At 41.7% G+C, this 12,244-nt stretch overlaps 4 protein-coding genes across 11 annotated transcripts; 3 read left to right on the plus strand and 1 right to left on the minus strand.

The window, feature by feature from the left end:
* Positions 1 to 71: 71 nt before the first annotated feature.
* LOC104806716 lies at positions 72 to 1,897 on the plus strand. Its single transcript, XM_010531740.1, has 4 exons — positions 72 to 396; positions 1,213 to 1,351; positions 1,462 to 1,547; positions 1,667 to 1,897. Exons 1-4 carry the CDS (start codon positions 151 to 153, stop codon positions 1,799 to 1,801), a joined length of 606 nt encoding a protein of 201 aa, XP_010530042.1. The 5' UTR covers positions 72 to 150; the 3' UTR covers positions 1,802 to 1,897.
* A 1,228-nt stretch (positions 1,898 to 3,125) lies between these two features.
* LOC104806719 lies at positions 3,126 to 4,440 on the plus strand. Its single transcript, XM_010531745.2, has 3 exons — positions 3,126 to 3,688; positions 3,778 to 3,950; positions 4,066 to 4,440. Exons 1-3 carry the CDS (start codon positions 3,155 to 3,157, stop codon positions 4,175 to 4,177), a joined length of 819 nt encoding a protein of 272 aa, XP_010530047.1. The 5' UTR covers positions 3,126 to 3,154; the 3' UTR covers positions 4,178 to 4,440.
* Positions 4,249 to 9,491, minus strand: LOC104806717 (AT-hook motif nuclear-localized protein 8-like). Of its 7 annotated transcripts, none has more exons than XR_770651.2 (11): positions 9,115 to 9,491; positions 8,779 to 8,923; positions 8,322 to 8,593; positions 8,082 to 8,175; positions 7,795 to 7,867; positions 6,374 to 7,073; positions 6,213 to 6,259; positions 5,706 to 5,837; positions 5,322 to 5,483; positions 4,786 to 5,235; positions 4,249 to 4,473 (listed from the first exon to the last, which is right to left on the minus strand). XR_770651.2 is itself a non-coding variant. In XM_010531744.2 (10 exons), exons 6-10 carry the CDS (start codon positions 6,885 to 6,887, stop codon positions 4,843 to 4,845), a joined length of 1,248 nt encoding a protein of 415 aa, XP_010530046.1. In that variant the 5' UTR covers positions 6,888 to 6,956; positions 7,795 to 7,867; positions 8,082 to 8,175; positions 8,322 to 8,593; positions 8,779 to 8,923; positions 9,115 to 9,491; the 3' UTR covers positions 4,519 to 4,842. The 7 variants fall into 7 exon arrangements, 4 of the variants coding, with proteins under 4 accessions (XP_010530046.1, XP_010530044.1, XP_010530043.1 ...); XR_770649.2 differs by having other exon boundaries at positions 4,313 to 4,473; positions 4,587 to 5,235; XR_770650.2 differs by lacking the exon at positions 4,249 to 4,473 and adding an exon at positions 4,501 to 4,678.
* Positions 9,492 to 9,714: 223 nt separating this feature from the next.
* Positions 9,715 to 12,244, plus strand: LOC104806720. 2 transcript variants are annotated; one of them, XM_019201638.1, is made up of 3 exons: positions 9,716 to 9,991; positions 10,096 to 10,335; positions 10,470 to 12,244. In XM_019201638.1, exons 1-3 carry the CDS (start codon positions 9,914 to 9,916, stop codon positions 10,482 to 10,484), a joined length of 333 nt encoding a protein of 110 aa, XP_019057183.1. In that variant the 5' UTR covers positions 9,716 to 9,913; the 3' UTR covers positions 10,485 to 12,244. The 2 variants fall into 2 exon arrangements, 1 of the variants encoding a protein (XP_019057183.1); XR_002023832.1 differs by lacking the exon at positions 10,470 to 12,244 and having other exon boundaries at positions 9,715 to 9,991; positions 10,115 to 10,336.

A 12,244-nucleotide genomic window follows, 5' to 3' on the forward strand; every position in this document is an offset into this window, starting at 1 on the left:
ATACATACTGGTTCGACATTCTTAAAAAATATAGGGGGTAAAGTGTTATTAGTCCGAATATAATTTTTGACGCCGGTGAAGATCGTGCAGAAGCCATTCGTAACTTTCTTACGAAGAGAGTGTACGGATTTGGACCCGACCCGGGCAGACATGGATTCCGGCTTGATGATCGCTGCCACTCAACCGATGAAATCGTTCCTCGTATCGGCCTCCGGAGATCGTCGTCTCTCCGGCGAACTCAGGGACATCGCTTCAGATCTGCGCTCGAAGAACGCTGTTCCGTACAAATTGTTCCGAGCTATATGGGCTGAATCCGATCCCTCGACCCGACCGGACCTGTTGGGACTCTTCAACGGCGCCGATTTCGTCTTTACCAGTCCGAAACCTAGAGAAAAGGTAAGCGGAGATCTGTATAGGTTTGTTCTGGTTCATGGTTTTCCTTCGATTCTGTCTGTGTCGGCTTTGTGTTTGCGTTTTTTCTGATAATTAGGCTGAGTATGAGGAAATTCATCGCATCTCCGGTCAGTCTGTGGGCTCTATCTTACCCAAGTGTCAGAATTTTTGGGTGATGTAACTTCGTTTTTGTTGGAATTTTTAGCGGCAAATATGCAATTAGGCATTAGGCAATCAGAGAAAATTTCCTCAATGATCGTCTAGTTTTTCCATGTAGCAATAGCAAATAGATTTTCATGATATCTTATAGTCAACCTATTCTCCTCTTGTAGTTGCAGACAGGGTAAACAACCTTCTTCTGTTTTTTTTCCCTCTTTTTCCCTCTTGATTTTTGTGATCATTCCTCTGTTTTTCTTTTTCTTTTTACAGTAGCTATAGTTTTTAGGGTTGATCAATTTGAAATTCCAACAAAAAAGAAAAGAGGCAGTAGTTATGTGATGCTCTTCCAACAAAATTGGGCAACATAACAGCGAATCTTGTTACAATTTCCTTTCTGTGTTCTTCTGTGCAAGTATTCATAGTTTGGCTGTGCTTGATTAAGTTTTTCGAGTTTGGTACTGTAGCTCCAGATATCGAAATTTGGTTCCATGTGCTTTGGTTCGGCTGTTGAGAAAATAGGGAAGTCGTGAAAGAAATCTCGTTATGCTTCTGTGTTCCTTTGGTTGAATTCTGGACAACTGGGTTTTAGGCTTTTTGTTTCTTGCGTTGGAGAGGCGAGAGGACTTAATGTTTCTCTGATCTTGTTTTTTACCGTCGTAGAGCGAAGAATTACAGAAGAGACTGCAGAAACTCAGAGAATTAGCAGAGAGAAGAGAGTACCAAGAGCTTGTTAAGGATATAACACCAAAGAAGAATGTCGAAGAGCCTTTCTCTTCTTACAAAGACCAGCTTGGTTTCGGTTAGCAGTTTGCTTTTCCCCTGAAACTCGCGGGTTTCTGAGCTTAGTTTCTTGAGAAGTAAGTACCTCGTTAGATACTGAATATATCCTCGGCAATCCCTGATGTACAGGTCTACACGTTGCTCTTGTAATGTTCACCGGATATTTGCTTGGATACGCTACTTTCAGAGCTCTGTTCAACCGTAATGCAGCAATGGTATCAGTTCTTCTCATTGGCCCGTTCGATTACCATTCTTTGGACAGAAAATGAACACATCAGTTAAGGATTATCGTGTTTCGGTTTTCATTTTTCAGTGTTTTTCTTTTTGGTTGCAGAGCGCTGCTGGTGGAGTTCTTGGTCTGGTTTTGGGGATGCTTGTTGAGACGCTTCTGTTTATAATCAGAACATCTAAAGTAGATGAGATTCAGAGTTCCAAGTCATCAGCTTCCAAGGCAAAGAAGAAACAATAGCCTCTGTTTTGTTTTTGTTCTGACAACGCATTGTCAAGGGTAGACTTTGATTGAAGGAGCCTTGTAGTGTAAGATCAAATTGCCAAGTGATATTTATTGAGGATGAAAACCAACAAAGGGTTTCAAAAAAAAAAAAAAAAAAAAAAGAGCAAGAGAGTTGGTCACGTGATGGTCACATGGGTGGCGGCTTAGGTTTGTCGTCTTTCTGAAGTAACCAGTTGCAGCTGATTTAGAGCAGTTCCAAGGTCTTTTGTGTCTTTCCATTGCCGAGATCCACTTTTCTTGCCGCGAACGGCGCGTGGGTTCGACGCACCACACGACGAAATGTCCCACGTCAACGCAACTTTTTTTTGTCACATTTCATTATTTATTTTATCATTTTTCTCTCCAAAACCACGGCACGGATGACATATTTTATGGGTATTTTAGGTTTTTTAAAACCCTATCTTATCAAAAGAATCGCCAATCATAACTATATTGTATCCAACTCCTCAAAAATGCAGAGAAAAAGATGTCTTCTTGCGAGATCGCGATCCATTTGCAAAATACTTTTTTATCCACAATTAAAAGAATAAAACATTCAATTCAATTCTCAATGTTTTTTTTTCGCACCCTATTCAATTATCAATGTTGTCTACATTATATATAATTTTTTTATTGTCTACACAACCAACAAATGATAATTATATATATATATATATTATATGTAAAATATACATAGGTTCTTTAACAAAAAAAAAACAGAAGTTTTGGAAGATATTTGGATAAACTCTCAGTATTTTCCAAAAATAAGATCTGTATTATCTTTAGTCAATATTTTTAGAAAAACCGAAGCTCAAATCACTCAACTCGTGTGACTTTCTAGTTTCTTTTTGACTATTTCACACGTTTTAGAAAACTGCGTTCCATTTTGGTTAGTTTAGCACACCGTTATGTTTTTGTCGACGCGCCAATAGAACGTGAAGGGTGTTTCCGTCATTTCAGCTTATCTACAGGATCTATCGAGTATTTTTTGACTTACCCAAGTACGAAGGACCCGAACAATCTCAACGAGGCCCCACCTTTCATCTCTCCACGTGTCATCTCCACAGCGCTCGATCACGCCCTTCCCGTGGCGCCATCTCAAAGTCTTCATTCTCACGTGCATCCTTCACACGTGTCGCAATCCCATTGATGTCTCTCCTCCTCGCGGTTACCCAATCCGACGGCTCAGATTGAATCTTGAAGTGCGTTATCACTGAGAGAAAGTCAGACGATTGGACGGTGGAGATAAAGCTATATATGGGGAAGAGGAGAGCTCTGTTATCAATGGATTGATCATCACCTCCCAGAGAGAAAGAGAGAGATTTCGAAATGAGAGCATTTCTGATGAGGGCCGGTTCGATGCCGATTCACCAACGGTTCGTCTCGGGTTCGTCCAAGACCTCTATCTCCCGCCATAATTCGTTCGGAGAATCCTTCTCCGGCCACGGCGACAGATCCGCCTCCAGGATCTCGCTCAACGTCAGGTCCTCCGATCAGTCCCCGGCGACGCACGTCGGGATGCGGAGGGCATTTTCGGAGAGTGACGTCATCATATCGGAGAGAATGCCGCGGAGTAGTGCCGGATTCAAGCCTTCGCCGGCTAGAATTTCGGAGGAGGCGGCGGATGTCCCGTATGGTTGGGGATCGTTGATCTTGAAGGAGAGCGGTATTCCAGTGGAGGAGATGGGGCTCTCCGGCGGTGGATCCGGTAGAGGCCCCGGCGACAGCGGCAGTAGTGGAAACTCGAGCAGAGGAGGCGATTACAACGATAGGAGCAAGATCGGGGAGTATTACAGGGAAATGTTGAAATCCAACCCGAACAGTTCACTTCTCCTGATGAACTATGGGAGATTCTTGTACGAGGTAGGTAGATCAGATCACCTGTAGATTCTGGTGGGGATGTGAAATCGAATTTGGAGGAAGTTGAGGGGAATTTTTGGGGATGAATACAGGTGGAGAAAGACGCAGAGAGAGCGGAGGAGTACTATGGAAGAGCGATAATGGAGAGGCCAGGGGATGGAGAAGCGTTGACGATGTATGGGAAGTTGATATGGGAGACGGAGAGAGATGAGGAAAGAGCCAAAGGGTACTTTGACCAAGCCGTCAATGCCTCTCCCGATGACTGGTACCTTTGATCTTCGTTCGAATTCGATTTCATGCATGGATGATGACTGGTTATTTATGTGATTCAAAGGCGATAACAGTTTATTTTGTGTGGTTGGAATTGGTATTTGTTGCAGTATGGTACTGGGATCATATGCACACTTCATGTGGGAGGCAGATGATGACGACGATGATGATGATGATGGATTCCCAGCTCTATCGCCAGCCATGGTTTCTGCTGCGGTTTAAGACCCACCATTACTTTAAAAGGGGCTCTCTCTCTCTCTTAACACTAGTGAATAGAGTATGTATAATCTACGTTTTTTTCCCACTAACTCTGTTATCTTGTTTACTTTGTGGTAATCTTCCCTCTCGTGTAGTATGTAACCTTGACAGAGCCATAACCTTTGTATGTGAGTAGACTGTATTGTACTTTGTAAGAGAGTCCAACGTGTAACATACAGGACCCTTGTTCTGCTTTCAATGTCCATCCCACACTGGATTGAGATTCACTGTCCTTTTGTTTTTTGTCTCTTCAATCACACCTGCATATTGCATTTTTAAAAAAGATATATCATGAAACATTAACATTCACAGGGAGAAAAGGATACTCATTCGTTGCAGCTTACACTAAGAGAGAGAGAGGGGGGACTCTTACATGGGAGGGAGTCGAGGGAACCCGACAAGTGCAGAAGGAAAGATTGCCAATAAACTAATGGAGGATTGATTATATGGAACAAAACCCTCCCACTGAAAGAACAGCAACTGATTCACCACTAAATCTCTACTGCAATCTTAAAACAAAGCTAGAAAATCCTCAAAAAATAAATATTTGAAAAAAAGAAGCTTAAACCTACTTGATTAAGCTCGGAAGCGTGTTGGAAACAAACATGACTTGAATAAAGTGCGAAAATTTATTGAGGATTTTGGCCCCAGAGATGGTGGAACATAGAATGATGAAGAGGGTGCTGCTGCTGCTGCTGCTGCTGCTGCTGCTGCTGAGGCATGACAGTTTGAGCTCCTGAGTTGTTGTTTCCACTTCCACCGCCACCGAACATAACACTGCTGCTGCTGTTGTTGTTGTTTCTGAGTGCTCTGAAGGAAGGGGAGCTGCTCTCATTCTCATTCTCCTCCGATGAATCCGTCGATCTCATCGGACTCCTCTCCTGCTGCTGCTGCTGCAGTATTCCCCCGCCAAAGTTCATCATCATGTTTCCTCCTCCTGATGCTGCTTCCAGGTTTGATGCTCTTCCATTCCCGCTCTGTTTCTGTTTCTTTCCGTCCGTCACAAAGCTCCCCACTATCACCTAACCCAACCAGATCATGTATGGATTGATGATTGGATCAAATCGAATGAAACCTACCCTTCAGTGATCCACTAAGGGGAAAATACCTCGACTTTTGATCCAGCTACTAGCATTCCGGCAACGACACCACCCATCATCCGGCCATCACTGCCAGCTAGCGCTACACTCAGGATGCCTGTTCTGTTTGCGTTACCATTGCTTTCTGAATTCAAGAACGACCCTGACATCGATACGATTTCGAATTGGCCCTGTATAATGCCGACACCATCCTCATCTCAGAATTATAACAAACGTCAGCTGGATAAAAACCCACACACCCATGATGGAGGATGAGTTACAATCAGAAAACAAAAACAAAAAGGAGATTAAACAAAGGCAAGGAATGTGATATCCTTCTCTGTTCGCAACTATTGAAAGACTAAATGCATATTGAAAGACAAAAATACTAATACAAAGGATGAGGAGTGTACCTCATATGTAACAACGCCGCTAGAACTGGTAGCCTGGCTAAGGGTCACGCTACTAACAGCGCCATTAGCAGAGAGAATACAGATGGACCGTGGCCCTTCTTGTGAGAAAGCCATAACCTTTGATGCTATATCCTGAAAATACAACACAAAACCCGATCAAATTTCACACCTTTTCACTCGTTTACTTCACACACCTTTTTCTGCAACTTTTGGCAACGAGATATCACCAGAAAGCAATTCCAATTCATCGAGTGACAAATCTGATAAATGAAACTGCAATCAACTCCACAAGGAAAGAACTTTTCAAGATAAACCAATTCGCAGAGCAAGAAACGATTAAGCAAAGCACATTTCAAAGGGTGACTAATCCTCTATCACTTGATAGATTCCACCCTCAGATATAATGCAGGAAACGGAAGTAAAATGTTTAGAAATTCCTCCCCTGTTAAAGCAAAAACTAACAAAGAAATCAAACCATATGATCAACACGATGAAAAAGAACAATACCTCCCCTGTATTGACCTCGATTACATGAGGCATAAAGCCTATCCCTCCTGTTGACAGCAGAAAACAGAGCGGATATCAAACCCGTATAGATGCATGTAATGAGAAGCGGATGTGTTCATCGGAAATGGTTGATATTCATAGAGCGAGATCGATTTGTTAACCTAATGCCTCGAGCTGCTTCTTGCCGGAGCCAGGAGGACGTCCCCTGTTGCGCTTGACAGGGGGATCGGCGGAGTTGGCGTTGGCTCCGCCGCCATCACCACCTGAGATGGCGTCAGCGCCGCCGTAGGAACTGGAAGCAGAAGGGAGAGGAGAAGTGGGAGCCAAACCGAGGGCAATGTTGCCATCGGGAGCGTACTTCCTCGGCCGACCACGCTTCTTCTTCGCCTGCTGTTCGATTCCAAATCGCATCGACTGTTGCGCGGAGGCGGAGGAAGGCGATCCGTCGAATCCGAGAGAATCAAGCACCTTCTGCTCCATCTGCGGCGGAGGAGGAGGAGGAGGCTGGAGAGAGCCGAAGGGAAGGCGGGCTCCGGCGGCGGAGGAGTGATGGATGGAGGGAGATGTGGAAGCAGGTCCGATCATGGCGTTAGGGTTTCTGTGGAAGGAGGTGTGGTGGGGCATTAACATGGCGGGGGGCGGCTGCAGATGCGGAGGAACTTCCCTCGAATCCATGACCGACCCAACCGAGAGGATTTCTTCCCCTTTTTTGTGAGTTTGTTGGGACGGATCCTTTTCTTTTTCCTGTTTGGATGCCGAGAAAATGCAAGCTTCTTTGAGTTGTAAACCAAAGCGTGTGAGCTAACAACTCTCCCTGTAGCGGAAGCGGACTCAGAGAGAGAGAAGGGAGAGCTATGTCACCTATATAAATCAATTCTTTATTTTTATTTTTTTAATTAAATAAAAAGGATACAAACAGAGATTAGATTTCAGTAAATCTATTCAAACTTAGTGCTAGGGTTTTCAGGGGATTTGTTTGTTATTTAATTACCTGAAAATAATAATAATAGATTTTTATTTTTTTTTACATGTGAGTTGGGCTTCAATGATGTCCGGTCCATTCACACCTGTTAGGTATATCTCTTTTTAAAACCCCACACATTTTTTTTTTCCTCTTTATTTAAATGTTCGTTTGCATGTATACTCGTGGCCAGAATCTCGATTCATGGACCGACTCTTTTAACCAACAAACCTACAAGTTTTTTCCGGATTAATTATAAGGAATATTATAGTAATTAACAATAGTGGTAAGATATTGTGGGGGTTTGACTTTGACTGCTGGCGAAATCAAACATGCTGATTGTGTCAGGTTTCCTCATATGCCCCTTTCTATAACAACAAAAATTACTCAATATTTATGAAAATGACACTCATCTTTTTCAGTTCTTTTCTCACTAAATTATCTTACCACAAAATTTATTTATTTATTTTTTTTTATAGAAAATGCTCCTACAAAACACCAGACATGTGTAAGTCATATTTTTCACCAATGTCCCCAAGCCAAGAAATGTGTCTGATGACGTATATCCTTTTATTAGAACCTGAGAATGAAAAAAGAAAAAAAAATTCTGAATCTTAGCACCTGATTTTATACGATCCGGCTTTGTTTACGCATCGAACTCCACTGTGCTGTATATCCATTCTTTATCTCACACCTGTACAAAAAAATATGGAATTCCAATGGTGGAATTACTGTAATTGAATTTATTCACTTATATAATCCATTTGTAAAGAAAACGGACCCTCCAACCAGAAAGTTGTGAGCGTTGGCATAAAGAAAAATAGAAAAAAATAAACTTATAAAACAGTGTTAAAGAATTGCATTGAAAAAGACTCAAGGGTTTGATGATGATGATGATATTTAAATACCTCATTCTTTCTATAGAATTGTCACTCTCTTCGCCATCCAACAGCACCAGTAGCTTGTAATGTTGCGTTTGGAACAGGTTTGTCTGTATGTAGGCTGTTTCACAGGTTTTTACACATGAGAAGAAGCAACTTAACAATGAACTAACATGGCAGATTATAGGCACAAAACCATTATTGATTCTTATGGTGAAATTTGGCTTAAGTAGGAAACACCAATTCAAGTCTGTATATAGAGTTTACCTTCGACGAAAATGGCGACCGCCCACCTTCTTCCCTTCTTCACTAATATGAAGTTTCGAAATTTCAGGGGGAGAGATTTTGGGGGTAGCCAAAGTCCACAAACTCTGAAACTACGCCGCGGAAAATGATCACTTGGAGTGGTAGAAGAACAACAGAGTGACTAAGTGCGGCCTTGGTTGAAACGATCGAATGCTGGATATGATGAAAGTTATTTCGTATAGCATTTTCATTCAAAATCTCCACCGAAGTAAGATTTAAACACACGCAGCGGCCTGCTTGTGAACCAAAACAGTAATTGAAGTCAGATGCATATTCCAATCTAAGCCCCTAATCTTCAGAAATTTCTATCAAAGAGCTAAACTTTTGAAAACGACCGGACAATCTAATCTGAATCCTTAAAAACCCAATTTGGGCAAAAACTATGTGGAATTGAGAGTGAAGAAGTAAAATCAAATACCTCAACAACGAATTTGAAAGCACAAGCTACATCTGAAGACAATTACAATGTAGACGTTGCTGATTCGCATATAGAGAAAAGGGCAGCCGCCAATCTGTCGAACAGGGCAAATACCTAAGTTCGAAATGCATCCACCATATTTCCCCTGCAATCAAATCAACTGAATCTTAAACCCATAAACTTTACAACTAACAGCTCGTTCGTCCCAGACAAAAGCCCTAAATAAACGGCAGCAGCTAGCTAGAGGAGAACAAATTTCGCAAACCCTCCAAAACAAAATCACGATTCAAGAAGATAGGCAGAGAGGAGATCAGAAAGTTCGAGAAGAAATCACACCCAACATCATCTCGGTCGAGGCGATTGATGAGAACATCGCCACGGAGATTGAGGAAGGAAATGGCGGAAGCAGCCATCGACATCTTCGATCCTGGCGGATCGAGGCAACCTCCGGAAAATCGGACCGGAAGACAAAACGATAGAGAAAGGCGATCCGAGACACAACAGGGTGGTTCGTCGAGATTGCGGTGTTGGTAACGGAACGATGAAGAAGGAAGACGACGATGAAATGACCACTGGGCGTCGAAATTATTACGTTTTCAAAAAGGGATAAGAGGAAGAACTTGTTGGCACTTGGCAGGCGGACTTTTCTCAGTGGGCCGGGTTCATACAAACCCGACCCGTTTTATAATAATTTAGTCATGTTAATTATATAACACAAAGCATAATTTCATAATTAAACCAATTTGATATATAATTGTAATCGAATTTAATTCGAAATAAAACTTTAATAGTTATGCTTTTTAATCCCGAAAAATAGAGTTTAAATTTAAACAAACGGAATAAAAAAATTAAGAACTGATTTTTTTAAATTTAATTATTTTCATTGATAAAACCAAAACTGAAATAAAATCAAACCAAATTAAATCAAATTCAATATAAATTAAATTATTATAATTCTCCTAAAACCGATTTAATTTTATTTACCGCGCTGTTACTACAGAAAGGCAAAAGGCGAAAAGGAAGAAGAAGAAGAACTTGCTGGATCCGTCTTCGATCCATTTTCTTCCGCATTTCCCGCAGAATCAGAAAAGACGGAGCGCATTCAACTGAAGTCACGACAGAGATTTCATGGGTTATGAGTATCATCGGATTCGGACCCGATCGTGAAAAGACGATACGACTGGGAGGAAATTCCCAACTCCTGGAAAGACCGGTATCCCGTGAGAATTTCTGTGTTCCTGATTTACCCATCAAAGAAATCGGTCCGAATTCGATTTGGGTGACTTTAATTTGTGGGGGTTGATGGGGTTTCTGAAGAAGTTCGCGGGGATTCTAGGGCTAGGGAGGGACGAGATGGTGAAAGACGAGGAAGATGGCAGAGATAGTACCGGAGCCGGCTCCGGCGTCGGAGACAAACGGCGAGCCGACAATCGGCCGACGTTTCGTGAAACCGGGCTTCCTACGAAAGGCTTCAGCGTTCCTGTCCATGTCTCCGTCGAACGATCCAATCCCGGTCCTGTCCTCCTCCCGTGCTCCGCTGGCGACGGTGGTGTTCAGGTTTGTCTTCTTTTGACCTTTCTGCTTACCGTTGTGATCATGGTGATTGGTTTAGAAAACTCAGGCAAGTGCAAGTAAGCATTTTTTTTAAGGTTCTTAGTTGCTTCTGATGCTGAAATGTGTCTGGATTTCAGGAAAAAAGGATGTAATGCGTTAGTTCAGATTTGTTGTTTCCAGCTTCTGTAGGATTATTGATGCTCTTCAAGCATCCGACCATTGCCTCTGAATTCTGTGTTTAGCCATGTTATAGGATTATTGTTGAATCCGCAGATGTGGGATTCAGAAATTCAGACAGAATATCCAAAAGAAAAGAAAATTTTTGAAGTGGGTTAAGTCGAGGCTTGTGTTAGACACAATCTCCTCAAGACGAAATTGCCCCGTTATCAAGTGGTTACGGTTTACAGCAATCGTCTCCAAGATACAACGACTTACGATTCTACAAAAGCACCACCTGCTTTAGAGAATCCAACGAACTACAAAAGTTCAGAACTCTTTAGAGAAAAGGTTTGAGATTATTTCTTTCTGAAAGGAAGAATGCACTCAGAAAAAATGGGATGCAGAAAATGATCCTATGGGCGCCCTATTTATAATATTCGGGGGTTGCTACGAAAACATGTGAAGGAAGAGGTTCCACCCTTTCAACCAGCGGTTCTAGCCGAATCGTTCCAAAAGGAAACGTTTCGTCAAGAACGCATTGGTTCGGAGCCCAACCGTCCCACATCGACGCGCAACTTTAAATTTTAAATCCCACATCGAAACGTTTTTCTCTGAATCAAATAGTCCCGAGTGGAACTTTCAATCCAAAGTTTAAACGTTCCGCTCGGGGAACTTTGCTCGTTTTTCTCCCAAGAGGAAGAAGTGGGACCAAGCATGTTTAGCTTTAGTCAACCTTGAGCTTGAACAATATTGACTCAAGGGGGGCTCTTTTTATAAGGAAGCTCCTTCCTTCCTCTTGGCCAAAACTTTAGATGTGGGACAAACATAAATATAAGGAAGCTTCCTTCCTTGTGCTTGTCATTTTTCCAATGTGGGACAAATGTTTTTCCTCCACATTTTTATATTTATTTTGTATAACCACATTTTAGAATTAATTTCTCATTCACCACAAATTGGTTTTAAGAAATTAATAACATTTTTCTAACAATCCCCCACATGAATGAAAATTAATGAATGCATAAAAACTGTTTATTCCAAAGAGTTCCGATGAATTATTATTGCATCGGGATGGTAGTTTTTTGCCTTGAACCTTCCTTAGTGAAATACTGTCGGGCATACTAACCAGTTGGTGGACGTGATGCCTTGAACCCCCCAGTTGTATAACATATACCAAGACAACCAGTATTCACACAATAACATTTCTAACTTTCGTTTTTGTTCTCATGTTGTTGTCCGTTTCGGCCATGGACCATATCTTGGATTCATAAGTGTTTTTTTTTTTTCCTTATAGGAGCGGCCATCATAACTCCTCACTTATATAGGTGATCTTACCTACCGAACTTTATGTCGAAAGTATTCTGCTATACTCTACCTTATTTAAGGTGTAGGAATCATTAAGAATTCAATATGGAATTCAACCTCACCACGATACGCAGATTTTTCTTACACTTGGATTATCGCTTTAGGAATGAGATGGAAATAAGTTCCAAGTGTTCAACTGAACTTCCATAACTTGGTTTTCCCATTGAACCAAGATCTTGGGATCTCCAGTCAACAAGGTTGGGTTACCGCTATGGTCATTCTTTTAATTCGTGGATTTTAATCCCATTCCTCTCGATAACTTGTACAATTGATCTCGATTAAGGCCTTTCGTTAACGGATCTGCTAAGTTTTCCTTAGACTTAACATAATCTATGGTTATTACACCATTTGAGATCAATTGTCGGATGGTATTATGTCTACGACGTATATG

Source organism: Tarenaya hassleriana, unplaced genomic scaffold (genome assembly GCF_000463585.1).
Source record: "Tarenaya hassleriana unplaced genomic scaffold, ASM46358v1 Cleome12, whole genome shotgun sequence".
Classification (NCBI taxonomy): Eukaryota; Viridiplantae; Streptophyta; class Magnoliopsida; order Brassicales; family Cleomaceae; genus Tarenaya; species Tarenaya hassleriana.